Source organism: Electrophorus electricus, chromosome 5, assembly GCF_013358815.1.
Source record: "Electrophorus electricus isolate fEleEle1 chromosome 5, fEleEle1.pri, whole genome shotgun sequence".
NCBI classification, from domain to species: domain Eukaryota; kingdom Metazoa; phylum Chordata; class Actinopteri; order Gymnotiformes; family Gymnotidae; genus Electrophorus; species Electrophorus electricus.
The window spans coordinates 13,625,786-13,652,870 of record NC_049539.1 but is presented as its reverse complement, the minus strand read 5'-3'; the positions used below and the strand labels follow the sequence as shown (position 1 = coordinate 13,652,870).

At 43.2% G+C, this 27,085-nt stretch overlaps 3 protein-coding genes across 5 annotated transcripts; 2 read left to right on the top strand and 1 right to left on the bottom strand.

Moving 5' to 3' along the window:
- Positions 1–2,608: 2,608 nt before the first annotated feature.
- On the bottom strand, positions 2,609–4,143 carry mrpl32 (mitochondrial ribosomal protein L32). The gene is made up of 3 exons (XM_027009532.2): positions 3,799–4,143; positions 3,205–3,386; positions 2,609–2,929 (listed from the first exon to the last, which is right to left on the bottom strand). The coding sequence occupies exons 1-3, from the start codon at positions 3,890–3,892 to the stop codon at positions 2,678–2,680; spliced, it is 528 nt and encodes a 175-aa protein (XP_026865333.2). The 5' UTR covers positions 3,893–4,143; the 3' UTR covers positions 2,609–2,677.
- Positions 4,144–4,216: 73 nt separating this feature from the next.
- psma2 (proteasome 20S subunit alpha 2) lies at positions 4,217–7,736 on the top strand. The gene is made up of 8 exons (XM_027009531.2): positions 4,217–4,301; positions 4,897–4,973; positions 5,155–5,287; positions 5,627–5,749; positions 6,593–6,674; positions 7,060–7,133; positions 7,241–7,298; positions 7,487–7,736. Exons 1-8 carry the CDS (start codon positions 4,261–4,263, stop codon positions 7,601–7,603), a joined length of 705 nt encoding a protein of 234 aa, XP_026865332.1. The 5' UTR covers positions 4,217–4,260; the 3' UTR covers positions 7,604–7,736.
- A 497-nt stretch (positions 7,737–8,233) lies between these two features.
- LOC113577040 (ATPase family AAA domain containing 2) lies at positions 8,234–26,272 on the top strand. 3 transcript variants are annotated; one of them, XM_027009484.2, is made up of 29 exons: positions 8,234–8,545; positions 9,136–9,284; positions 9,382–9,434; positions 9,549–9,705; positions 10,160–10,241; positions 10,327–10,426; positions 10,596–10,772; positions 10,994–11,105; positions 11,798–11,902; positions 12,197–12,305; positions 12,454–12,569; positions 13,011–13,185; positions 13,400–13,488; positions 13,746–13,905; positions 14,343–14,433; positions 14,840–15,154; positions 15,477–15,588; positions 15,674–15,860; positions 16,682–16,867; positions 17,079–17,214; positions 18,682–18,878; positions 18,974–19,133; positions 19,235–19,357; positions 19,483–19,629; positions 19,733–20,209; positions 20,458–20,588; positions 20,816–20,944; positions 21,168–22,352; positions 22,860–22,974. In XM_027009484.2, exons 1-28 carry the CDS (start codon positions 8,372–8,374, stop codon positions 21,210–21,212), a joined length of 4,194 nt encoding a protein of 1,397 aa, XP_026865285.2. In that variant the 5' UTR covers positions 8,234–8,371; the 3' UTR covers positions 21,213–22,352; positions 22,860–22,974. The 3 variants fall into 3 exon arrangements, with proteins under 3 accessions (XP_026865285.2, XP_026865284.2, XP_035381940.1); XM_027009483.2 differs by having other exon boundaries at positions 19,444–19,629; XM_035526047.1 differs by lacking the exons at positions 8,234–8,545; positions 9,136–9,284; positions 9,382–9,434; ... (22 more) ...; positions 20,458–20,588; positions 20,816–20,944 and adding an exon at positions 23,320–26,272 and having other exon boundaries at positions 21,209–22,352; positions 22,860–23,129.
- The last annotated feature ends 813 nt before the right edge of the window (positions 26,273–27,085 follow it).

Sequence of the window (27,085 nt, the reverse complement as noted above, 5' to 3'; positions counted from 1 at the left end):
TGTTTTTTTTAGCAGAAATATATTCAAATTCTATAGTCTGAGTACCATGTAAATGAGTACAGACTATCAAATTTACATTTGATAGCTATGATATGGGGCCATGTAGAAAACACATTCCTACTTTGAATGTGAAGTAGGATTACAAATCCACTTTTCAGCTAAGTCAGAATAAAAGATATATGTTATAACCATAAATAGGGGGGGGGGGGGGACATTCCGATGTGTTTTGTTAAGAAGCGGTTGAAGGTGTAATCTTCCCCCTACATTTTCAGCACAGAGGTTTATGTAATAACAAATATTAATCTAATCTGTATGAAGGAAATGTTCTTCAAGTGGGAACCCTCAGTGGTTACTATATAGGGAGAAGTTTTGTGTAAGAAGAACAAAGACTGAAAAGACTTTTAGCTAGGCCTTGGATAAAGTGCCTTTGTCATTTTATTTTTTCATTTTATTCACATTTTCTTTCATTGTGATAAAGCTAATAATTTGATGGAGAAAAGTGTTAGGAATCAAACAAAATGTAATCTTAAATGCTTAGTCATGAATGCTTCGTGCATATTTTAAGAGCTTTACTCTGAATCCCATTTTTCTGGAAACCGTGTGTACTTCACTGCAATTTTGACTAGAACCAAGTGTCAGTGCTGAAACCTTTAATTAGAGATACCTACAATACAAGACAATGCTATAGAATACAGGAATATAAAACAGTGCGAGAACAATTACTAAACAAGTACAAATCTAAAATCTTACAAATGCCTGATTAGGCTTAATTAATCTTTTTTTTTCTGAGAGTTGTTTTCAGTCAGCATTTGAAGACAACGAGGGACAGCCAGCCAGTGGAAGTTCATTCAACCAACTGGGTGACAGGACAGAGAAGAGTCTTTCTTATAGCTTATTTTATTTTATTTTATTCTTTTTAAAAAAATTTTTACATTTACATCACATCCACTGAGCAAAATTAGATTTTAAAATGAAAAGGACTCACATTAAAAAGTGGAGAATAAACCTTTTTTTTTTTTTTTTCAGAATTAACCACAACTGAAATGTTCTGTAAAAGTGCAGATAATACTTGAATGTAGAAAGTAACTATAGCAAACTATAGCATAGCTTAATGAATAGGCTATGTGTCAGAAAATGCTTTATTATGGAAAAGGGAGGGGTGGGGTTAGAATTGGTTGAGTAATTAAAAGAAATATCCACTACACTATTTCAAGAGTTCCCTGCTCTAGCATGCCTGATCCCACTCACAAAGGGCTTGGTGATAAGTCATGAGCTAAAAGTTGTTTTTGCTGCTCCCGTGAAGCATACAGAACTGGAAAATCTGGCACAGAGCTCCAGGTGACATCTTTAGACATGAAAGGTTTCAGTTTATCAAAACTGGAGGACTTAGTAGGCTTAGTAACCATGTCTAATAATATATCAGCAGCAAGGTGAAAATAAGTCTAAAGTAACTTGTAGCTTGAGGCAAGGAGTACTGAGTCAGTTATTATTTATTGAGCTCACTTCCAGCCAGGAAACTAACTTTTTGACACAATTTCTTTCATTTTTCTTTTAGATTTGATGTGAGAGAACAATGGTGTAATTTAGCTGAACAATAAAATAAGCAGAATGCAGGATGAACAGACTGATATTAAAGTTTTCTACTTCATAAAAAGTTGTTTTCATCTTAGATTCTGTTAAGAACATTAACAAAATGATGAATGGATTAATATCCAATGATTAAATTGTTCTTGGGTAGAGGAATGACAGAGTTCACAAAATAAGCCACTGTTTCTTAGCTGTTATACAAGAATATGATTAATAGAATCTTTAACAAACAATTATACATCGTCACCATTTTTATGTCTATATCTAGTACCATAGTTATAGATATATAAATATAATTATAAATAGAGTCTGAAAATAACTAGTAAATAAATAAGAAATAGGATAATAAATAAGAAATAGGAAATACATTTTAAATAAATTGTCAATATTAACCCACATAACCCAGTTTGGACAATGGAGAGTTTCTAAATGAACATGAAAGAATCCTGCAGTTAGAGCTTAGTTTATTACTGTGCATAACAAAAACAGACTGACTGTTATTGTAAATACTTTGACTTGCTATTTGGAATGTGCCTAACAAGCTGGCCTCCCACAGTAGCAGATTCCAGATCCTGAGCCATTGTTTGTCTTCATTAGTGATGGGGTGATCGGCAACCCTAGCATTAAAGGGACTTACTGCTATGAGAACTGTTATTACTATGAGCACAGCCAATGCTGCTGGCTCTAATGTCAACAACGAATGGCTGTTAAGACTTGTTTTCAGCAACAGATCCCTAGCCCTTCTTACAATGATTTAACATTTGTTTTATTAAGCATATTGCTTAGGGTCTCCCATGTCTTTTATGTGAAAACCACTTTACTTTGGCACTATTTAGCCACCCACTACTAATACACAAACTAGATGTGTTATACCTATGAGTATTTAAAGATGTGCATTTTAAGAACCAAATAACAGTCATCATGCTGTGGATGATGTCTGGTAAATTTTGTCAATTTCTGTGCACTTTGGTTCCTGTTTGTTAGCTGTGATAAAGAAAAAAGGTTAAACCATAAAAGCAGATTGATAGATTTAATACTTTATTATACAAAACAGGGTGTATTTTCTTGCAGAGTTCCAGCTTATGGTAGATCACAGGTTAAACCAAGAGGGACGTTTCCTGGCACACTCTACAATTCGTTTGTCCTTGTCAGTATCACCAGGAGCTTCGTTCTCATACAGGACCACAGTCTCCACTGATGGGGCACGGTGAGGACCGCCCTCCATGCTCTGGATCTGCCTTCGTATCTTGGCCGTCTCGATCTGGACTTTATTGTAGCAGAATCCACACAGAACATGCTTCTGCTTCAGGTTACCACATTCAAGACAAGGCTCAATGTTCATCTGTGGGACAAAACAAAAACAACAAGATGAAGAAAAACAAAAACGACAATAAAAATCAGTGAGGGAAAAATTTGTGAAGTTCGAGAAAGGCAGAGAAATACATATTCCAACTGAAGAGCTCTTTCTTTGAATTTTCTTAAAGGGAGCCATTATTTATTTGGCTATAAAAGATAAAACCACAAGCTGAGGTTCCAGACTCTGGTGTTATGCATTTGAGGCCTGTGCACTTGATTTCAAGAATCAAATGACATTGATGTATAATAGCTTTGACCTGCCTTGACTTTTATTAGTTTGTTTGGGTTCCGTCTCCTGCAGCGATTGACCTCAATGGTGCGTCTCTTTTTGGGTGCTGCCATCCAAAATATGCTGTCCAGGAAACTGGGCACATTGCTGTCATGATCCCTGATGCCTTGCAGTGTAGGGAGAAGGCTGGGACCATGCGTTGCCAGGGCTGGGCCTTGAGAAAAAGTCCTAAGAGTTTATATGGTCATTCGGATAATTCTTTGGGAGATTTACGTTGGGCTTCCCCCACTATAGTACATGAGAAGACACGCATGCATGGGAAGTTGTTCTACTGAGCAGCTAATTGAGTAACACTGAGTAACTGAAAAGAACAACTGTAGGTATAAGTTTTACTTACTTAAAAATTATATATGCAAGCTACAATGCACGAAACAAGTAAAAAATACAACAAAAAATAGATGGAGGTAACTACAGAATAAGAGTTTTACAGCAACCAAAAAAAATACCCTAAAATCTTGCTGTCACTAGCAGTAACGTTAGCTAGACAGCTAGTGAGCTAGTGAGCTATCATAACATGATGCCCTTCTTTAACTACCTACTGACTTGCCTAACAAGTTTAGGCTTACCCAAACTCCTGTCAAACGCAGCACCTTGCTTCAAGCTATACTCCAGTCGCTGCAATGAATGCCGGAGAAAACGTATAAAACCCGACAGAGACATACTGCTGTTTCTTTAAGCCTTGATCATATAGTTAGCTGGATGCTACAACAGCCTCACGGTCATTTGGCTGCGCTTGCAGTGTGCGCCTGCGCACATCATTGCGCCAATGTACGTCGTGACTTGGAGTTCTATCGATCTGATCTATTTCTGTAAACGCGCTATGTGATTGATATCAAAATAAATTACAGCAAGGAATAATTTAGCTATACCTACATGTAAAACAAGACGGTCAGAATACCGAGTCAAACGATTTTAGAAAAACTGTAGTAAACCTAGTGTACCTGACGTCATTACCCAAACTGCTCTTCGACGTTCTATTTCGACCAACGAGTTCAAGCGAACAGATTACGTCACTTCCCGAGACCGCAATGGCAGAAAGAGGTTACAGTTTCTCTCTCACCACATTCAGGTAAATAACTCTTTATTTTGGTATGTTTTGTGTGAGAACCTGATTCAGCGTGTCTTGTGTAATACTTTAAGTCAAGCAAGATGACCAGTTGAGTCCTTGTGATCAAAGTGAAACAGCAAATTAACTGTTTGCAGCTGATGCAGAGTCACTCTCTCTAGCGGCTAACTAGCTAGCTAGCATTGCTGTGTTGATCAGTCTAAATGCTAGCTGGCTACGCTAGCTTAGCTAATTGTTTAGGTGGCTAAGGATGAACCTGAATGTATCAGATAGCCAACCTAGCTACATAAATGGGTCTAGATAGTTTGTATGGGATGATGACATTCCAACTTATTGCTGAAGTAAAAATTGCGAAAAAAACGAAAATCAGCCCGTCTGCTCACTACAGTTTAGGTTTAGCCATCTAGCTACCGCTACCTTTCACTTTCTGTTGGGCGAAAAGCAAACTGAAGCAGTTAGCCATTTAGCTAGCTAGATATCCTAATTATATTTGGAACTTTTCAGTTGGTATGTAACTAGATATGTGTTAACTAGCTAGCTGTCGTTTAAACTGAATTCTGGCAACTAACTCTTTTTTTTTTGTTTGTTTCGTTCGCAGCCCTTCGGGGAAGTTGGTTCAGATTGAATATGCTCTAGCAGCTGTGGCAGCAGGTGCTCCCTCTGTAGGAATTAAAGGTAAAAAAAAAAAACCGTTTTTGCTTAGTACAGTTTGTCGCAAAGTCTATTACGTTAAATTGTAGATTTAATATACCCTTGTATAAGACATCACCGTTTTTAATTACCTTTCAAAAGTTAGCATATTTGTGTGGCACCAACACTACGCCTGTTGATTTTAATGTTTCTTTCTTGTCCACAGCTGCAAATGGTGTTGTGTTGGCAACAGAAAAGAAGCAGAAATCTATACTGTATGATGAGCAGAGTGTTCACAAAGTGGAGCCCATAACCAAGCACATTGGCATGGTGTATAGTGGAATGGGTCCAGACTACAGGTATGGATTACCCTTATGAAATTTTACTGGCAATGGTAAACATTCTGCCACCCTGGAATGATGAGGATTATATGTGTATATGTAATGTGCATTTTATATATGAGTAAATTGTCAATTTCATGTTAATATTACGGCTTACCTAAAGTCTATGGGAGAAAGGGAAATCCAGTGTAAAAAATATTCGTGCATGCCGTTGATGTAATTCTGAACGCTAAATGGCATAGTTTAGTCTTTATGTTGTATATTAAATTGCTTTGCTTAGATTCTGGTGTTTTGATAACAGTGAGATGAACCATCAGTTAAAAGACTTTTATTTAAAGGCCTTGTTTTTGTCTGCAGGGTTTTGGTCAGGAGGGCCCGAAAACTTGCCCAGCAATACTTCCTGGTGTACCAAGAGCCTATTCCAACAGGCCAGCTTGTTCAGAGGGTTGCTTCTGTCATGCAAGAATACACACAGTCAGGGTAGGTTGTATGCGTGTAGAGTACTGTATCCTGTTCTTTTGTCAGACACTGAAAAGTACTGTCAGACACTGAAAAGACACCAAAAGAGCAACACTTGACGTTTTCATGGATATAGGGTGTTATAATTGTCAGGAAAACCTCCCATATTTTTTGGTCAGTTTTCATTTTTGGTCACATGAGGCGTGTGTATTGCTTGCATATTGCTTGCATTTTTCTTCTTTCTTAATAGCATGACTTGTGAAATTTAAAACAAACCTGTTTTAAATTGAAACATTGCATTCATTTCCATAGTTCTGCAAAAGCATCTTTGAATAAGCGTAAATGTTTTAACATAATGATTTATTTTAAGTGATATTGATTTAATTTTATGATGTCACTGGTGAACTGCACTTTTGATAACAAGTCTTGCTAGTAGGCAATGAAAAATTAGCTTGAGAGTACCTTGTAGTAAGTAAAATTAACATTTTATTCTTTGTCCATTCTTCTGGTATTGCAATGTCTGTAAAAAGGAATGTAATGTTTTGTTTTGGTTTAATCTGTGTCAAACTGCTATTTATAATGTATCTTTTTTAAGCATCCTCAATCTATTATGTGTAAATTTGATTTCCTAACACATGAATGTTGTAGTACAAAAAAAAAAAATATATACAATAAAATATATAGCTTACAAAAAAAAATGCTTAAAACACTTTTAGTGCCGTTATTGGAGGACCACTAATTGCAGTGGTATTTATTTTTCTCCTTCCATACAATCCTTTTCAAAATCAATATCTGGGCAATGGTTTTGTTGAATTTTATTGAAAGTGATTTTTATTTTTATATATGTCTGTCTTTGGTACACAGAGGGGTTCGTCCATTTGGTGTATCTCTCCTGATTGCCGGCTGGGATGAAGACCGCCCATACCTCTTCCAGTCTGATCCATCGGTATGTAATTCTCTTTGCACCGATTCTATGTTAGGACCATCACTGTTGCACAGAGAAAAAAAAACAGTAGGCATATTATCCTCTAAACAAGGAAACAGTTATGAAAAGTATGTTACCAGTGAATTTGTGATGGATGCACAGAAATGTAAATCAGCATAGACAGGGGCATGTTAAGGAATGTGCTGCAGGTGCAAAACACTGTTAATCTTATTAGGTGGCTCAAGAAGATATGTGGCATTGCAAATGTGAAGTCCAAAACGGGCTGAGCTCTGGGCCTGATAAGCGAGTTGCCCATAATCTTGCAAACCTGCAAGTTTTGAAAAAGGATGGAAATGTGATGCTAAAAAAAAAACATGGAGATGAAATTATTTGCTGTCTTCCACAGGGTGCATACTTTGCATGGAAAGCCACAGCGATGGGAAAGAATTATGTGAATGGGAAAACATTTCTTGAGAAAAGGTATAAGGAACTTCATATTAGTCTGTTATTAAACTTTTTTTCCTAACCAAATATGCAAATGTCTTAAATTGACCTTTAATTTGTACCATATCTGTGTGTGTTTTCAGATATAATGAAGATCTTGAACTGGAAGATGCCATTCACACAGCTATTTTAACCCTCAAGGTGAAGTATTGCTCTGTCCAAACAAGCTTATTTGCAGATGTCAGGGTGTTTGCTGTGTACACACAGTCTGGCCACGAGATGGGTGTTGCGAAGCATTAATATCCATTTAAAGCTTTATGATGTGCATTTGCCTCAAATAAGACACAAACTAAATAAGCATTTGCATTAACTAGATGACTGTGTTACAGGAAAGCTTTGAAGGCCAGATGACAGAGGACAACATTGAGGTGGGAATCTGCAATGAGGCTGGCTTCAGGCGCCTGACTTCTGCAGAAGTTAAAGACTATCTGGCTGCTATTGCATAAATTAACCTTTGGATGAAGCGCTGATTCATTTCTGTGGATTTCAGAAGTCTGAGGAATGCACTTGTAGTTTTATTGTTTTGGTTTTTTTTGTTTTTTTTTTTACCTGAAAAAAAAAATAAAATTCCAAAGTACATCTGGGTTGATTGTGCTTAATTTTAAGATGTCGCATGAATCGAGTAGAATGTTCAATTTTCTGCTTAAATTCGCGAATAAGACTAAATGATTTTGTTGAAATTATATATATATATATATATATATATATTTTTATTTTTTTTTTTCTCTTACACTTACTTAACTGCTGGAGCTAGAGCGCTCATGTGGAGTGGGTTTGGTCTGCATAAGCCAATTAGAAACCTGAGCGCAGCCAAAGCAAGGCGCGCCAAAAACTTTGCCGGCACTTCTTTCGAAATGGATTCCTCCGCAACATTGAATAACAGGACATTGAATGGGGCGATATCGGTGTTTTATAACAAAGATTTGTGTTTATACTTTCACGTCATCATTTTAACAGTATGTTTGATTTAATTATTATAAGACGTACGACGACCTTGCAGTACTTGATAAATGGCACTAGATTTCGTCGCGACAGCACAAGTGTGTTCGTGTAGTTATTAGACTTCCAGTGACGTTTATGGCGCCAGAAATCAAGGAGGAAAAGGAGGTGTTTATAGTATGTTTATTCCGAAGTGACTGTATTATTGAACTGCGTGTAGATATGGAATAGAGTCAGTTCCCCTATAAGAGCTGCTTTATGTTATAAACGATACAATGGTGATGCTACGCAGTAGCAGGACGGGCGCAAATCGAGCTGCCGCGGCGAGAGCTCCCGACATGGACTCGAGCTCGGAGTTTCTGTCCCTGCGGCGGCCGCTGCGAAAGTCCGCTCGGCTGAAGGGCCTCGACGACGACAGCTTCAGCAGCGCGGAGAACACCCCAGCCAACGTGAGGTTTTAGACTTGGCTACTCGTTACTGCCGTTTTGAAGTTTTCGGAAACTTTTTGTAACATCTCGGGACATTCATTCACGTTTCAGTCACAGCTAGCGTTAGCTAGCGTTAGCTAGCGTTAGCTAGGTTAGCTCGCCTGTATTGAAGGCTTGCAGCTAACTTAACCACCCTTTGACAAAGTAATGGACCTTTTCTTTTTTTCCTCAGCTGTCTTTGCTAGCTAGCTAGGTAGGTTGTTAGACGCTGTTCCTGTGATTTACTCGTAGTCATGATTAAAACATAAGCTAGCAAGCTACGCTTCGGTGGTTTTGAACCTAGGGGAAGCTGCACATTTCGTCCCACAGTTGGATAGCCTTTTCCCAGCGGAGCTGTTTTTTTTTTGTTTTTTTTTGTTTTTTAAAAAAAGGCGCCTTGCTTCTGTGGCCGCCACATCGGACGAGGTCGTCAGGCATAAACAAACAGCTGGCGCATACCGTGTCTGAAATCCCGTTATTCAGGGGAAAATCTTAAGTACCACAACTAATGCGCACGTTATCCATCACTGGCGACATGTTTTTAACACTTTGATTATTCATATTTTTTTTAGGGATATTTGTCTGTAAAAGAAGAAAACAGCATTGAGATGAGTGGCATTAGGACCAGGGCTCAAAATGGCAAAGGCGTAAAGTTTGCTGATATGAGCAACCAACCAAATGGATCGCCTCAAAAGGAAGACAAAAGCCTGAAACATTTAAGGTACAGTTTCCTTTGGATTCTGTCACAACAACTAATGGTAAAATTACAGCATTGCAAGTTATTCAGAAATCATGCTTGCTTATTTATTTATACGTAGAAAATCTTCAAGATTGCAAACAGATGGGGAGAAGTCTGGGGACGAGCATTCTGGTGGGTGTTATGCTTGACGAACATCCAAAGGCAGCAGTGTGAGCCATACACCAGTACACAAGCGCAATTGGCAGGAAACGGCGTTTCTAAAAGAGGGCGATATTCCTTTCTCAGTGATGGAGAAGGTGGGCGGTATGGCAGGCTCGCGGAACCTTCGCTCTCATTTCCCAGTACGGAAAGAGACGGCTGCTGTGAGGCGCAGCTCCCGGATCATCGGATACAAGCTCAACGCCAGGAACCAGTCGGTCCTCTACGACCGGCTCATCACCAAGTAAGCGGGATACTCATTCAAAACTTCACTGCTAAAGCACCTGCTGTACTGTGCCAGCCCATTCCGCATCACTCCGTGATCTGCCCATTCTTCGGCCTTAGCTGACTGAGTTGACCTTCATGCTATAAGCTTTAAAAAAGTTATTACGTTTTTAAGAGGCATACTCCAAACACAGTGTTATGAGAAGTTTCTGAGGGGCAAGGGGACACTCGAAAACAAGGCCTTGGGGTACAGATATGAAATAGGGTTGGGCCTTACTCATCTCTCAATTCCCATACAATTTATTTGTAGCTAGATTGACAGGCTGCTAGTAGTTGACAGCATTAACATGGTAATTGACTGTTAGGAGTAGAAGTCCTTCTTGGGTTGCACACCTCCCATTTTATATCAGATTGTCCAGAAGCTGAATAGTATGGTTATAAGTTGATCATTGTGTGTCTTTCACTCCCTGTAGCACTGCGGAGGCCGTTCTCCAGAAGATGGACGACATGCAGAAAATGCGCCGGCGACTCCGGAGCAGAGACGTCACAGAGGAGGTTAGCACTGCACTGTTAACATCCGGATGTACACGCAGCGTGACTCGGCTGATGACTGGTGACCACGTTTTGTTTTTTTTGGCAGAATCTGCGAAGGTACTCTGGTGTGAAAAGGAAGGGGACTACGCGGTCTACTGTGAGAACGAATGAGGAGAGTGCTGATGATCAGGGGAGTGGCCACGATGGTGAGGGACACAAAGCAGATGTGATGATGGAAAAATCATAGGGCAGGATATGGTAGTTTGATTAGGTTCCCCCAACTGGACTGAACTAGGACTGTTTCATTTAACATGGTTTCCCCTCAGAACAAAACCAACAGTGGTGGTAAATGTCGATCCTTAATTATGTTCATAGAATATACTCAAGAGGATGAAAATGACGACAATGAAGATGATGACGACAGAGAAGGTGTGGGAGAGGAAGATGACAATGATGATGAAGAGGAGGAGGATGAAGAGGAAGAAGATAATCAAAAACGCTATGACTTCAGGCAAAGGAAAGCTGTCATTCCCTACCAAGCCCCTCTTGATGGTTGGTAGTACAATGCATTACCCTACCAAATTCTACTCAGCCACATGAAGTTGTTACACATAATAGGGCTATTACTCAATGTTTTATTTCTCCAGTGTCCTGCATTTCTTATTTTATAGTTATACTGTAACTGCGTCAGCTACTGTAGCATCAGTGGCATTGGGTTTAACCAGTCTTACCAGTTTGCACCTGTTTTTTCTTTCATTTTGTGGCAACTCCAGAGCCCAGGAAGCAGAGCATATTTTTCCGCCGCCACTCAACCCCAATCAGCCGGAGGTATTCCTTCAGGCCCTCCGGACCCTGCAGCCCGTACAGCAGACACAGGAGCAGCAGGTCACCATCTCCCAGCGCTGCACTTCCCTCTCTGCTCAATTTCCATCCCACAGGGCCAGAGTCCAGCACAGTTTGGTGTTCTCCATTGCACCTGATTCAACTAATCAGTTTAATTTGCTGTGTTGCCAGGTGTGTTAGAACGAGGAGGAAATGTGTACTGCACTCTGGTCCTTCAGGACTCCCATTTTGAAACTGATTTATTGCACAGTTCGTCATGTTTGTTCATGGCGGAAAAGGCAGTCCTTTGGTTCGTGGACTTGAGCTGTGTGCTGCTTGTGTTGAAGGTCTTGTACCATAATACTGTGTTTAAGGTTAGTTCTGTATTCTTCCTAATCTTGCTTTGTATCTGCTCCTCTGGCTGTGCAGTATTGGAAAACATGAATCTGATGGGTAAGATAAAGCTTTATCCCTGTCTGGGGCACATCAGCACTAGGCCAGCAAGGCCAAAAAAAAAAAAAAATCAGGTAGTTTTGTGCAAGCTCTTGGCTATAACAGACAGGTTAAGCAGATGTACTGGAGGTGTCGGAGGTGTTAATTTGTCATCCACTGTGCTGTCTGATTACTGTTGCTGGCGGACATTCACTTTACTAACTTATTCTTAAACAGTCTTACAAGTCCTAACAGCTGCATGAAAATTGCTTGCTGGTTCCTTTTTTCACCCAATCTTTGGTTGAATGTTTTTCCTTCGTCAGACGGAGACATGCCATCCACAGCAGCGACTCCACCTCTTCCTCCTCGTCTGATGATGAGAGATTTGATAGGCGGAGGAGTAATAATCGGAACAGGTCGGCAAACAGGTAAAAGCCCCCCATAAACAAACCCCTCACTGCAATGGTGGGCTCTTATGTTATGTTATGTAATATGTCTTGTGGTGTTTAGTAAAACACTTGAAGTCTCAGGATGTTGGGCTCAGAGCTTAATAAGTTACTCTGGTGTTCAGTCGCAGTTCTATAGAAACGGTTCAAACTATTCTTCAAATTTTGACGCATAGTTTGTGTCCTTAAGGATGAAATAAAGTATGAGGTGAAAGTGTTTCATTCAGATTCCCATAAAGCACTGCTTTACAGCTGAGCTTTTGGTCTCTGCTGTAGAAGCCTTCCAATTAACTTCCGGAAAGATGATCTACTAGGAATCCACAAAGATAGAATTAAGGTCGGAGCGAGTCTCGCTGATGTCGATCCAATGCGGCTTGACCACACGGTAGGCCTTTCTTTTACTGCTGCTTTTTTAATTGCTTGAATGGCATTTGAAATGTACATCATCTTCATGTGTGTGTGATTGCCATGAAAAGGCAATGCAGATCTGTTCCTCTGTAACCTCTCATGTCTCTGGATTTTTCTCGTTCTAGGTGCGCTTTGATAGTATTGGAGGTTTGAGCAGGCATATCTCTGCTCTGAAGGAGATGGTGGTCTTTCCTCTGCTCTACCCTGAGGTCTTCGAGCGGTTTAAGATTCAGCCTCCAAGGTAAGATGACCTACATGACAGTGGATCAGGATTCTGATGAAATGACAGACGTTTAAAATGACAAGTCTCCTGTTTGTTTTACTCTCAAACTTGCTTCATGCAAAAGCCACTTTGAGCCCCTCACTCCACTAAGGTTTTGCAATCATTCTGCAGTCATTAAAAGCAGGGTATACATCACAGACAAATCTGTGACACTGCATGTAGATGCCCAGCAGGTGCCCAAGCATTGCTCAACTGTTTATACCTGAACTAACATGCCTGATCCCGCCAGCCAGAGTCTGTTGAAGTGTTTTGCCTTGTTTTGTTTTTTTAGAGCCAAGTCTGTTAAAAGTGGAGGTAAATTCTGTAGTCCACCAGTTTAAAAAACGTGGGTGTGTGGTTGTCATTTTGTGATTGCTTTGTGAAGTGTTACACAGACTATGCTCTGAAATATGTTTGCAGAGGGTGTCTGTTCTACGGTCCTCCTGGTACTGGCAAGACCCTGGTGGCACGGGCCCTGGCCAACGAGTGCAGCCAAGGGGACAAGAAAGTGGCCTTCTTCATGAGGAAAGGAGCCGACTGCCTCAGCAAATGGGTGGGAGAGTCCGAGAGACAGCTCCGCCTTCTCTTTGACCAGGTACAGACCACAGCGTGCTGACTCCTGTCCCTGTTTAACGCCTCTAATGGAAAAGGTCTGTGGTGGTTTTGACACTGGCTGGTGACGTGTGTGTGTGTGTGTGTGTGTGTGTGTGTGTGTGTGTGTGTGTGTGGTTCCATCCATCCATCCATCCTAAAATATGTTCAGGTGATATTTGTTTCCATGCACCAAGTTGTTGTTCTTCATTTTGAAGGCATACCAGATGCGTCCCTCTATTATTTTCTTTGATGAGATTGATGGTATTGCACCTGTTCGATCCAGTAGGCAGGACCAGATTCACAGGTGTGTTCAGTATTTCAAATCACTTATGCATACTTTCTTATTATGTGTGTTTTATTTATTGGTGCATGTTTACGTCAACTTGCATAAGGCAAATTTAACATGAGCTGATGAGACGTTGCTAGGTTATCTGATGAGAGCAATCTCGAGTAATGAAAAGCTGCTTTCTGACATCGAGTTCCCAGGTACTGGGGGGGGGGGGGGCGTGAGCGTGCGTACGTGTTTGCGAACGTGACTTAGTGTGGCTTGCTCGGCAACAGCTCCATCGTGTCCACGCTGCTGGCTTTGATGGATGGGCTGGACGCTCGCGGTGAGGTGGTTGTCATCGGAGCCACGAACCGCCTGGACTCCATTGACCCTGCACTAAGACGGCCCGGCCGCTTCGACAGGGAGTTCCTCTTCAGCCTCCCAGACAGAGAGGTGTGTCAGTGTGGCTTCTGTAGTGTTGTGTAGAACAATATTAAACTGTTTCACTAAGAGAGTTTTGTATACTCCACACATCACTGCTGAAGTAGATCGTATTTCTGCACTCGTTAGCATTGTTTTTTTCTGTTTGGTGTATGATCAGTAAGATCACTTCATTCATATGAGGAGCAAAAGTGAAGAGTTGAGGTTCAGAAAGTAAATCTCCTCCCCAGGCATTGGTTCCAACCTCCTTTATTTGGTAATCAGAGTGTCTTAGGCCAGCAGGGACAGTTAATGAGTGAAATGAACTGGGTGATACAATTCCAGGGCAGGCCTTCTTTTTTTGATTGGGAACTTTTATGACCCTGTGTCCCTGACGAGAACTCAAATACCCTTTCTTAAAGCTAAAGGGGCATTTGTATTTGGTGTTTTGGTCTTTTTCTTTTTTGAAGGCCCGTAAAGAGATTTTGAAGATTCACACCCGACAGTGGAGTCCGCAGCTGTCTGAAGCTTTTCTCGAGGAGCTGGCTGATAAGTGTGTGGGTAGGTCCCTCGCATACTCCTGTTTCATTACAACGAGGCAGCTGTCCAGCACATCTCGGATACCAGCTAACTTTCCCCTGGATCGATTACACATCTTCTGTTTTCCAAAACAAATGCCTGTGTCTTTGACAAGCCCTTTTCTGACTTGGTGCACCTCATGATACACCAAAAACAATCAGCTCTGCAGTTTAGACTAGATTTAATCCACATCCAAGGAATCGGCCCTGAGATTTTGATGTAATTTCCTGTCCTGTAGCCATCACACCTCATGAGGCAAACAATTAAGTTTGACTGAAAATAATTGAAACTTCTGATCAACGTTTGATTGAATGAATGCCAATAAATTCACATTTGGCTGATGTTTCCAGTGTCTTCCCATCCTACTCTGTATGTGCCGGTTGCCTAGGCTACTGCGGGGCAGACCTCAAGGCGGTGTGTGCGGAGGCTGCCCTTTGCGCGCTGCGCCGACGTTACCCCCAGATCTACGCCTCCTCCCAGAAGCTCCTGCTGGATGTGGCCTCTATCAGCGTGCGAGCCTGTGACTTCCTTTCCGCCATGAGGAGGATTGTCCCATCTTCCCAGAGGGCCGTGGGGACGCCGGCCAAAGCCCTGGCGCCCGCTGTGCGCCCCCTGCTGGCCGGAGCGCTCGGATGTGCCCTGGAAGCCCTGCTAAAGCTCTTCCCCCACGCAGAGCAGGGCATCAGGAAAAGGAGGGACCACGGTCAGCCTGCAGCCCTCACAGAAATGCCCTTTTGGTTTATTTACACAAACACACAAATTAGTGTTTCACTTATATTTGAAGGTTTCAGGTATTATACATGCAGTTGATTATTTGTATTCACGGCATTTGGCAGGTGCTTTTGTACAGGGTGACTTGCACACTTACATGCACCCCCTGGGAATTAAACCCCTGACTTTGGTGTTACTAACACCATGCTGTACCTGCTTCTTTAAACCTTTGACATTATGGTCAGTGCTGACCCTTCACACAAAGCCATTCCCGTGTTGAATGTGACGGGTGTTTTCGGTGACCCTACCTTTAGCTGCAGCAAATGATGACATGATGTCCAGTGATGACGACGGCTCGTCTTTGTCCATTAGTAACAATGCCCGGAACAGCACAAACGTGGTCGGGTCCTTCCTTCATCTGAAAAGGTCTGTGATATGAGCCATGTGCTCTGTGTATGTGTGTGTTCGATCAGTGGGTTTTACATGTGGTCCTCACGTGTGTGCGGTACAGGAGTGCCCTCCAGAAGCCCACCTCCTTTCGACCTCGACTGCTGCTGTGCGGCCGCCCTGGCTCAGGCCAGAGCTCGCACCTGGCCCCCGCCATGCTCCACACTCTGGAGAAGTTGGCCGTCTACACGCTCGATCTGGCTGTTCTCTATGGCGTCAGTGCTACCAGCCCAGAGGAGGCGTGTGCGCAGGTGCCAGCCTCTCCTTCCATACATACCCCAGAACATCCCTCTCCCAGCTCAACACTGGTTTGGATGGGTTTGAAATTCTGAGATGGAGTAGCTTTGACAACACACTCCAAACCCCCCCCCCTCCTGTCTGATTGACATCTATTACATTAGTGCATGTTTTAGTCTGGTACTGTTGAGAGCGAGTATTCCAAAGCACAATGGAGTATTTCTACCTCAAAAGGCTGTAATCATTTTGATGGTAAACATTAGACGTTGTTTATCTGCACTTTTGTGCTTTTCCATGTTTTTCTAGCACGTCAGATATTACAATTACCTGAGCGCTTTATCTGATTTTGCAAAGAAAAAGATCTTGGGAAATTCTAACATTAAGTCCTATCTTTAATTTAACAAATTCTTTTCTTTTGGCGGGGGGGATTGAAGGCATGCTAATTTCAAATTGTAAAATGAACAGGTTATTGAATCCCAAGCCTTTTAAGATCCAAGCACGGCAGTCCAGGGTAGGGCTTAAAATGATTAGTAGTAGTAATTTAATTTATTTAATAGTAATTTATTCAAATATTGGTGTACATCTATCAGCATATGCATTTACCATTGTTAGCCATGTGTATATTCCATTATTAGTAACGTGTTTTAGCTGCTGTTAGACCTTAGTTAGAACTTAGTCTGTACCATTGTCCTGGTCTTGTACATTACAGTGGGGGCCATTTTCCTTTTTGTTTTATGTGACGATAAATTATTCTTGTGCATTCATGCTTGGGAAATGCAGCCGGAATATCCTAAACCCTGTCTCTCTTCCTCTTCCTCTTTGTCATTTTCCCCAGGTGTTCTGTGAGGCTATGCGGACGGCGCCCAGTGTGCTGTATGTGCCTCACATACAGCGCTGGTGGGAGACGGTGAGCTTGGCACTCAGGGCCACCTTCCTCAGCCTCCTGCAAGGTGTCCCCTCCTTCTCACCCATCCTCCTCCTCGCCACCTGCAGCCTCCCCTACGGCAGTCTCCCCCCGGAGGTATGTCCGCTCCCATACCCTCACAGCAGGCTTTAGTCAGCCACCTGTACCTGAAGTTCTGGTTACAGTGTTTGCACGATTACGCTTGAACTAATATTCAGTATTACTAAATATGATGACTTTTTTGTTAAATGGTGGAAAGCTGTGGTGGCAGTCTGTTTTGTAAAATTGTTTTGTTTGGTATTATCTTTCTGTCGGGTTGTTGCTATAGGTGCAGGATATGTTTTGTATGGAGTACGGAGAGGTGTTTGATGTTCCACTTCCATCTGAGAAGGAAAGGCACAGTTTCTTTGAGGATCTCATTCTGAACCAAGCTGCCAAAGTCCCAGTATCTAAAAGGGATCCAGGTACTGCATGTGCTACACTTTTTGTCACTGCTACCTAGATGTTACAAATAGCTGTTTAAACAATGTAACCTCTGCACTGGATGCTAAATAACACTGCATTGACCTAGTGAAATCTTTTTGATTCTGTGCATTTTATTAAATAGACAAGGTAGCATTGGAGTCTAGGGTAATTTTATGGCATGGTTTTCTAGTTAACATCGTGCAGTGTGTACATTTAGATGTTCATCTATTTTAGCCCCTCTAAAGGTGTTTAAAAGTGTTCCTCGGGGCTCAATACTTTGTCTCCATATTTAGTAATTATATTCCTTGTGTTGTGTTTAAAAACTCTGATTTATATGCAGATAATGCAGTCTTGTATGCCACTGGTCCATCTCTTGACACTGTTAAATTCATTAATTTCATAGATCAGTGGGCCTTAATTTCTCATTAAATGTAGCCAAGACTAAAGTTTTTGGTATGGAGCTACGCCCCCTCTCAGCTCTGACATTACCACTAGTGATGGAACCAGCCTAGAGCAGGTTTACAGATATCTAGGAATTTGGCTAGATAGTGCATTGACTCCCCCCCACCATGTTACTACTTTGTTAAAGTGAAACTTTTCTGTATAGGAATCCTTCCTCTTACACCTGCTCCCAGTGGTATGATTGTTCAAATGAACATACTTCCCATGTTTGATTATGGTTATGTAATTTATAGATTTGCATGCAGCAGCACCCTTTAAAAGCTTGACACCATTTATCATTCTGCTGTTTGATTCGATTGTAAACGCCCCATTCAGAAGACACTGCTGCTCTCTGTTCTCTGGTTAAATGGACCTCTCTGCACACTCACTGTTGCGTTCACTGGTTTACACTCATTTATAAAACTCTTCTTTGTTACTCATGCTCGTATTCAAGTCCGTTATTGCAACCAGTCTCTGTGTGCAAGTACAATACAAGGTCTTCTTCCCTTTACAGTAAAGGCCCCTAAATCTATCTTATCCTTTGGCCTGTTGTCATTTCAATCAGCTGCTGTTAATGACCGCTACCTGTTACAGAGGACACTAAAACTGGATACTTTCATCGGTTACTGCTTTTAGGAGCCTACTTGCAGATATTTAGAATACTTGTTTTACTTCTATGTAACTTTTGTTTTTTTGTTTGAATTGTCTTAATAATAGTCCTGTGCTTGCATGTGTGCGTGTTCGTTCCTTCCTTCCGGACAAGCGTCTTCTACACTTGTCAGGCTGTCTTTGTAAATAAGAATTTGTTCTTTAATATCCTTTCTGGTTAAAATAAAGTTTTTCCAGAATATTTAAGGCGGGGGGAGGGGGGGAGATAGCCACAACTGACATTATGTAAGTTTCTGCGCACACACAAAGGCAACACTCACAAGTCATAGAAATTCTAATGCACTTGCATGGAATGTAAGGAAACTTCAAATGCGTTCAAGAGTGGAAACTGTATTCCTTTCTCTGTGTGTGTACAGTGCACCAGATGCTGGACATTCTCCCTGTGGCCCCCCCGCCTCCACCGCGGAAGCTCTCTGAGCAGGAGCAGCAGAAGCTGGAGGAACAGGAAGAGGACACACTCAGGGAGCTCCGCCTCTTCCTGCGTGATGTCACCAACCGGCTTGCTCAAGACAAGCGCTTCAAGGCCTTTGCAAAGCCTGTGGACACAGAGGAGGTTGGAGCATTGCAAATAAAAATGTCTCTGGGTAGTAATGACATGCAGAGCCACCAAAGTCTTGCACTCTTTGCTCTGCTCTGTGGTTCCAACAGGTTCCAGATTATACTACAGTCATCAAGCAGCCTATGGACTTGTCCACTGTGCTCACCAAAATTGACCTGCACAGATATGTCACAGTGAAAGACTTCCTCCATGATGTGGACCTCATTTGGAAGAATGCTCTGGAGTACAACCCAGACAGAGACCCCTCAGGTGAAGCCATCAAAATCTCCCGAGCATAAATCTAACTGTGTTGCAGAAGAGATGATGTTGAATATCATTCTTACTGACTTGCTTGCTTGGTTTCTCTTAAGATCGGCTGATCAGGCATCGTGCCTGTGCGCTCAAGGATACCGTTCATGCCATCATCAAAGACGAACTGGACGAAGACTTCGAGAAGATCTGCGTTGAGATCAAGGAGTCCCGCATGAGAAGAGGTTCTTGGTTTTTTGTTTGTTTCTTTTTAAATTCATTTAAATAAATATGAAGAGGTGTTCATATTTACACTGCTTTTATATCAAAGGCTGTTTTGTCATGGTCGTGCCCCCCCCATCGCTTCAAGGTTGCACCACATCAAGGTTTACCCCTTCGTATTACCACGTGCTGCCCAAGGTGCCAGCGTCGGCAGAGGCAAAGACCAGTGACCCTGCCCCCGCAGAAGACAAGGCCTGTGTTGCTGCGACAGGTCTGACTACACCGAAACAAACAGGTAGTCACAGGTGCACAAGTGGTCAAGGCCAACTTAATGACGGTGGAGGATTCAGGGGGGTTTTGGCATACAGGCTAAAGGGTGAAACTTGACATCCCCGCAGGAGGCCAGCGGAAACGGAGGCGCCGCAAGCTGTGGAGCAACGGCTTCGTCCCGCGGAAGAAATTCTCGCAGCCACAAGCAAAAGACGCCAACGGAGCAGAGTCCACTGAGGAGGAGGAGGAGGACGAAATGGAGGGAAAAGCAGCAGGGAGTGAAGGGGGAGGACGTGGACGAGAAGGCAAAGATGTGGAGCCTGAAGCGATGGACACCGAGGGCGAGGAGCGCAGCCCTGCTCCGACAGAGGACGCAAAAGGAGTCATCCTTACTCAAAATGGCCATGCTAGCAGTAGAGAAGGAGATGATGACGACGATGTCCCGACTGCTTCTGCCTTGGAGCTGTTCCAGGGTGACGCAGCGTCCCAAGGCGTTCTCGATAGCTACAGTTCTGGAGGCAGTAGAGACAGTTCTGAGCTCCATCCAGTGGAGATCACTGATGCCAACAGGGTGGAGCCTAGTGCAGAGGCTGATGGAGGGATAGGTTAGTCATCCACAAACATAATTACCATTCATTCATCTAAGCGATTGTGTTCCTGTGGTGTGAAAGTTGGCTTTATTTGCAGCTTGTAATGTATATTGGGCAGTTCACTAAGCTGATGTTTGTATGGTGTCAAATGCACACACCTCCCAGTGTGTATTAATTTGCTCTAGAATGATTTGTGTTCTGTCCAAGTGTAACATGAATTGAAACTGAACTTTGAACTGGAGCCAACGAACTGTCTTGTCCAGCGAATGGGACGAGACACATAACCAGAGCCCTGAAGAAGCATGCCCAGCATCAGTTCCTCCACATAGACGTGGCCATGAACCATCTGGAGCAGAGGAACCAGCCACTCATCGTCCAGCACGACAAGCTGCAGGTTAAAACCCCCTTGACTGAGCAGGTCTTCTTACTGTATGATGTGTTGTTGTTGTTGTTGTTGTTGTTGTTGTTGTTGTTGTTGTAATTTTCTCTCTCTCTCCCCCCCCCCCCCATTTATTTTTTTTATAATTTTTATATTTACTACTTAAAATGTTCTGATATTACTGTTTACTACATCATGTTTTTTTTTGTTTGTTTGTTTCCCCTCTTCTTTAATGTTTGCAGGAGCTTTTGCAGAAAGTCGTAGCTTTGACTGAGGGTTATGAGGTTGACCTGCTGGAGAAACTCTATGCTCTTTTGTGCCAGAGCATCTACAGACACAGGAGAGAATATGACAAGACAGCACTTATACAGGTACGGCAGAGGAGGATTAGAAAATGATTATTTTTGCCTTGCGTTCATAAAGTTTGAAGTGAGTTATTTTGCTTATTAAGAAAAATTGCTTTATATGAATTGGTTGTACATTTTATTTTAAATGTATCAAATTCAGTCTGATATAAATATATGTATGCATGCATTGTGTGTGAGATGCATTCAACTGAGCAAATTAATATTTTTATTGCTTTATTATTTACAGGAGATGTGCAAGGAAGTGGAAGATTTTTCAAACTTTTCCACATGATGCATTTTTTTAAATTGATAGTTGATACATTTTCGTATTAATGCAGTCTCTAGTAAATTCATAAATTATATTTTGTGATCATATATTGTGATTATATTTTATTTGTGATTATATTATATTTTTGTGTACAGCACAGTAAAATTATTAGTGCTGTACATTATGTTTTGGCTATATAAAAATGTTTATCAATATTTTCTTTGGCTTTTGCATTTCAAATGAATAAATTCAGTTGTCACATTGTGGAATAACTACATTTACGCAGTTTTGCATACAAGTTCCCTAGTTGATGGTACAGTCCGGATTGAACACTGGCTTGCACCTGGTAATTGGAGGTAGTCCTATTCATTAGCTTGAAACAGGTGGGTGGTGTCGGTGATGGACTTAACAGAAATCATACAAATGAAATAAAAATAAAGAATTAGTCCAAGCCCATGATGGGGAAATTCCACTTGCTTGTTTAGAGATGCAAGTCACGTGACCTGTTGTGGCTCATTTGACGGTTACGTAGGGAAAGCTCAGAAGTTTTCAACAGTTGACTGACTTTCGTCGGAAGCGGGGTTGGGCGTGAGCGGAGACTAGCAGGTCACTTAAAAATGCTTTTTCGTTCACCTGCGTCTTCATTTGCAAAAACTTTACACGCTTTTACAACCTTTCCAAGATACGGCGGGGAGTCGCCTGGCGATGACGTAAACGCGTAACACATTGACAGTGGAGACGCCTGATCATTAAAAACTGCCATTAAAATGAACACAAATCATCACTGTGCCTGCTTAGCAAACGCTGCACTTTAAAGGACTTCGGTTGTAGGGCCCAACGCCTAGCGGAACCAAGGCTTCGTAGACGCATCGATTCAGGTTGCCCTGCATCTATCGGGCGGCTACATCCAGCTTGCTTTTTTTTTTTTTTTTTTTTTTTTTTTTCTTTTTTTTTTTTTTTTTTTGGGACTGCGAGCGTAGTAAGCGCTGCCTCCACAGCCCCGGACACGGCGGCTAGCGCTAGCCGGGCCGCCCGCACTGACACACTACCGCGCCGTGGAGCCGTCAAACGCGGACGGGAGCGACCGCGCCAGGCTCGTAGCGCTGTGTGGCTAACCCCAGCGAGGTCCTGGGCCGGTGGGCGAAAAGGCGAGGGGCGACCCCGGTAAGTCACGGCAGCATCGCAGCCTCATCTGGCAGACTGATGACAGGAGGTCCAAACGGCCAGGCTGCAAGTTTGATCAACACGCGTGTCGCCGTTGTTTATTAAGCACGGCATGTAGAGGGCAAAATGTAGTGTAGTAGAATAAGTTAACGATGTGCAACGATTTAAAAAAAATAAAGCTCGCCGGTTTTGACATCTGTTTTCCGCATTGGTGATCGCCCAGATGTGATTATTTTATATATATATATTTATTTTTAGTTTTGTCGACACAGTTGTTTTTCATATTTATTTTTTGGTTAATAATCTTGAATTCAGTGGATCAAAAGGTAACTGCCGTGTATGACAAAAGTAGCTGGCTATCTGTAGCTTTACGAGCGAAACTCGGTTAAGTACGTGTTGCGTTGCGTGAAGATAAATTAAAACAAAGCGTTTCGGATTATACGTCGCGCATAAAATCACTCGTGTGTCTGTCTCTGTTTTGTTTTTGTTTTTTGTTTCTTTTGGCAGATGTCGTATTGGAACGGGGTAAACATTTAGCATGTAAATCCAATTTCTTGGTGCGGTTCAGATAGCATTTGCCCGCCCCCCCTCAAAGTCCCTTTGGTGCCACAAACACAATGTCAAGCAGAAGGAAGTCCACAACTCCCTGCATGGTGCTTCCCTCGGACGTAGTGGAGCAAGATCCAGACATGGAGACCCTGGCAGGGGAGGAAGAAACAGAGAGTACTGCAGAAGGCCCTACAGAAGGAGCAGTAGTTCCCATGGAAACTGAGGGAGGTGAGGGTTGGTATTCTTAATTCAAGCTTCTTTTAAGGTCAAACATTGGTCCATTTAACCTTTAGTGTTCAAATCAATACAGCTCAATGGTGTCACACATATACAGTGTAGTAGTATACTGTGAAAATTCTGCCGTTTTGTATCATTTATGGTATAGTAAACATGCCCATCTTTTTTTCTTACTTTTTAGAGTATGAGGACAGTTTAGGCCATTCTGCAGGAAAGCGCTCAAGTCAGAGCTCTGTGGAGCAGTCAGTCACCGATCTAACAACTGAAGGAAGTTTTGTTCCTGCTGAGATGGAGGACAGCGATGACCCTTCAGTCACCGGGATCTCTCTCAGCAAGACACCCATCATGAAAAAGAAGTGCAAGCCAGAACCTAAGAGAATAGCGGTGTCTCTCAAAGGGACGGAAGAGGCCGACATGCTAGTCGAAAGTGAGGGAGATCCGGAACCCATGGAGGCGTCTATTGTGAGTGCCATGGCCGCTGAAATGGTGAATCCCATTCTTGCCGAGTCGGCAAAGCCTGGCATGCTCGTCAGCATTCCCAATCCAGTGCCTGCCGAGCAGAAGAAGCCAGTTATGAACCCTGCCACAGTGCTTCCCGCTGGCCTGGCCCAGGTCCTGTCTGCCTTACAGGCACAGCAGAGTGCACAGGCTCAGCTCCTGATTCCCGTGAGCAGCATTCCCACTTACAACGCAGCCATGGACACCAACGCCCTGCTTGTGAACACCTACAAGAAGTTTCCCTACCCATCAGTGTCTGAGATCATGGGTCTGGCAGCTCAGACCAAGTTCAGTGAGGAACAGATAAAAATCTGGTTCTCTGCACAGCGTTTGAAGCACGGTGTGAGCTGGACTCCAGAGGAAGTCGAGGAGGCTAGAAGGAAGCAGTTTAATGGCACGGTCCACACAGTTCCTCAGACCATTACTGTGATCCCAGCTCACCATCTCTCTGCCACCAACGGTCTGCAGTCTATTCTCCAGACCTGCCAAATCGTGGGCCAGCCGGGCCTGGTTCTGACACAGGTAGGGACTGCAAACAGCCTACCTGTCACAACCCCCATCACACTGACAGTTGCGGGGATGCCCAATCAAAGCCAGGCCCCCAAGATTGCGACCAATCAGACGAGTCCTGCTGTCAGCGAAACCAAGAGGGCCACCACGGTCCAGCCCCCATCATTGACTCCTCAGGAGAACTCCGCCCTCAGTGCCGACCACTTTGGCCTGCGGCCAAAGAAGTCAAAGGAGCAGCTGGCTGAGCTAAAAGCTAGCTACATGAAAAACCACTTTGCTAGTGATTCTGAGATTGCCAGGCTGATGAAGCTTACCAACCTCACCAAAGGCGAGATCAAGAAATGGTTCAGTGACACCCGCTACAACCAACGCAATTCCAAGAACAACCACTTCACTGTCCCGCCAGACGGTGCCAGGACCAGCAACAGCAACGCCACTATTGTCATCGATTCAAGCGATGAGACGCCGCAGTCTCCGACTCCATCTCCTGTCAAAGAGAAAGAGACGCGCACCAAGACCTGGAACCCGTTCCCTGACTTCACCCTGCAGAAGTTCAAGGAGAAGACCCCAGAGCAGCTAGTTATTCTGGAGGAGAGCTATCAGAAATGTGACACACCCACAGACGAAGAGCTGAGTCGCCTGAGGGCCGAAACGAAGCTCACCAGGCGGGAGATTGACGCCTGGTTCACGGAGAAGCGGAAGACCCCTGTTACTGAGCCGACCGATCACAAAGGCGAGGGGGATGGTGAGACGTCCCAGGGCAGAGGTGGGCAGACTTCTCCTGCAGTGAAGAAGCTACCCAAAGAGAAGGTGACTAAGAAAACCCCAGAGCAGCTCCATGTCCTGAAGAGTGCCTTCGTGCGCACCCAGTGGCCCTCCGCTGAAGAGTACGATCGGCTAGCCGAAGAGAGCCGGCTGCCCCGCTCCTACATCGTCAACTGGTTTGGGGACACACGCTACGCCTGGAAGAACGGCAACCTCAAGTGGTACTTCTACTATCAGAGTGGGAATGTGGAGGGCATGAATGGCAACAAGAGCAGGAAGCGGAGGGTCCGTAATCGCGGGTGGGGGCGGTCCCGCAGCAGGAGGCCCAAAAAACCAGCTGGCTCGGAGAAGTGCCCGCCGGTAAAGTTCAAGTCTGGAAAAGAGATTCTGAAGGAGTATTACCTGAAGCACAAGTTTTTGAACGAGCAGGATCTGGACGAGTTGGTGGCCAAGTCCAACATGAGCTATGAGCAAGTGCGGGAGTGGTTCGCCGAGGTCTGCAGGAAGGTGGACTTGGGCACGGACCCGTTTGAGGACAGCGCCACAAGCAATGAGCCCGAGGGGGAGGAGTCACAGGGCGAGAACGAGACGGCAGCCGAGGAGCAAGGACCCTCGGCCGCCGGTGAAGAGGATGGCGACGACGATGAGGAGGAAGACGACGATAGTGAGGACAGTGATTCCTGGGAGCCCCCGCAGAGTGTTAGAAAAACCTTGTCTGGATCTGAGGATCAGTGAGGTGGTTTGTTTTGTTTTTTCCTCCCTTGTTTCATGTCAGCGACTAGGTTTTTATCTGGAAGGGTTGGTGAAGGAGAGCAGTGGTATTGAGGATCCGATGATGTGCTGACTGATCCTGCTTGCATCACTTTCACATTTCTCATCTTCTCGTCCAGGCTTACTGAGTGGAGTCTTTGTGTTCTGAGCTCTGGGGACATTGATGGAAGAAACTGGTCCTGTTCAATTTAAGACTTTTTTTTTCACCGATTTAAGAAATCTTTGTGCTCTGTTCATCTGTGAACAGTATTACACATGCACACAAAATGAAGAATCCTGAAGCAGAAATAGAGGCCTGGCTTGTCTGTTGACTTTTATATTTGTGCAATCTGAATTTAATTTAAACCAGGAAGAAGACATTTTAAACCTTTTTAGGATTTAATGTATCATGGAGGTGGGCAGAATTGTTTTAAAGGGTCCTCCCTTGGCCACAGGGAGGATTCATGGTGCCAAAGTTAATTTTACTGAATGTTATAGTTCCCTGTTTAATGAATGGAGCAGGTAATTTTAAAAAAATTCCAGTGTGTGTATGTGTCCTCTAGAGAGAGACCTATACATGCGCGCACACACAATTGGGCACTTTGTTTTGCATAGTGTTGGGGGGGGGGGGGGGGGGAACTTGCCTATCAAGCCATTTAATGGCATCAAAGAGAAACATTTCAGATCTCAAGCAATCTTTTTTTTTTCTTTTTTTTCTTCTCCTTAATGTTCTTTAGTGTATGATAGAAGTGGGCAAATCTTATTCATTGCCATCTATTAACTGTAATCATAAAATGAACACAGCACAAGCAGTACAGAACTGTGGCTTTCGTTGCCAACAGCCACGCTGACACAAGTGGCGCTACAGGGGTCAAGCTTTCTAGAATTCTGGGTTTTCCCTTTGTAGGGTGACACACCGGTGGATGGCGGCACAAGACTGTTAGCAGACTGTTACCAGTGCCTGAACAAAGGAGGGAGTGGGACTGGGTTTTTCAGGTCGTATCGTTTCGACTGGACTCTTTTAAAACGTCTTTTTAATTTGTGATCTGGGTAGGGTGGGGGGTTGTCCTGTTTGTTGATTCTTATGAAATAGAAAAGTGCTTTTTCTTTGCGTGTTTTTTAATCGACCTTCTCTAAAGCTAAGCAGGAAAGAGGTCTTTGCTTTACACTTTAAATAACCACCTGAAAGTGGGCTACATGACTATAAGAAATGCGTTATTCCAGTGACTTGTTTTAATAGCAAGATTCTGCCACCCACTGGGAAAAAGAACAGTAAATTATAATTTATTTACCATGTTGCATGGTATAATTAAAATGATGCATGAACATTAGCACTGTTCCTGATTAAATCTTTTTTCTGTTCCCCCTCTAACTTTGCATTTCCCTGTCAATACTGCATGCTTCAGAGATGAGGGGGGAAAAGA

Excerpts from the sequence above, each read along its gene's own strand:
- LOC113577040 (XM_027009483.2), top strand. The coding sequence starts at position 8,372 with ATGGTGATGCTACGCAGTAGCAGGACGGGCGCAAATCGAGCTGCCGCG. Across the intron at positions 13,906-14,342 it reads TCAGCCTCCCAGACAGAGAG|GCCCGTAAAGAGATTTTGAA; the intron begins GTGTGTCAGTGT and ends TCTTTTTTGAAG. Across the intron at positions 20,210-20,457 it reads AGAGGCTGATGGAGGGATAG|CGAATGGGACGAGACACATA; the intron begins GTTAGTCATCCA and ends TGTCTTGTCCAG.
- psma2 (XM_027009531.2), top strand. The coding sequence starts at position 4,261 with ATGGCAGAAAGAGGTTACAGTTTCTCTCTCACCACATTCAG. Across the intron at positions 5,288-5,626 it reads GGAATGGGTCCAGACTACAG|GGTTTTGGTCAGGAGGGCCC; the intron begins GTATGGATTACC and ends TTTTGTCTGCAG. Across the intron at positions 7,134-7,240 it reads AAAACATTTCTTGAGAAAAG|ATATAATGAAGATCTTGAAC; the intron begins GTATAAGGAACT and ends GTGTGTTTTCAG.
- mrpl32 (XM_027009532.2), bottom strand. The coding sequence starts at position 3,892 with ATGTCTCTGTCGGGTTTTATACGTTTTCTCCGGCATTCATTGCAGCGA. Across the intron at positions 3,387-3,798 it reads TGCGTTTGACAGGAGTTTGG|GCCCAGCCCTGGCAACGCAT; the intron begins GTAAGCCTAAAC and ends CTTTTTCTCAAG. Across the intron at positions 2,930-3,204 it reads ACAAACTAATAAAAGTCAAG|ATGAACATTGAGCCTTGTCT; the intron begins GCAGGTCAAAGC and ends TTTGTCCCACAG.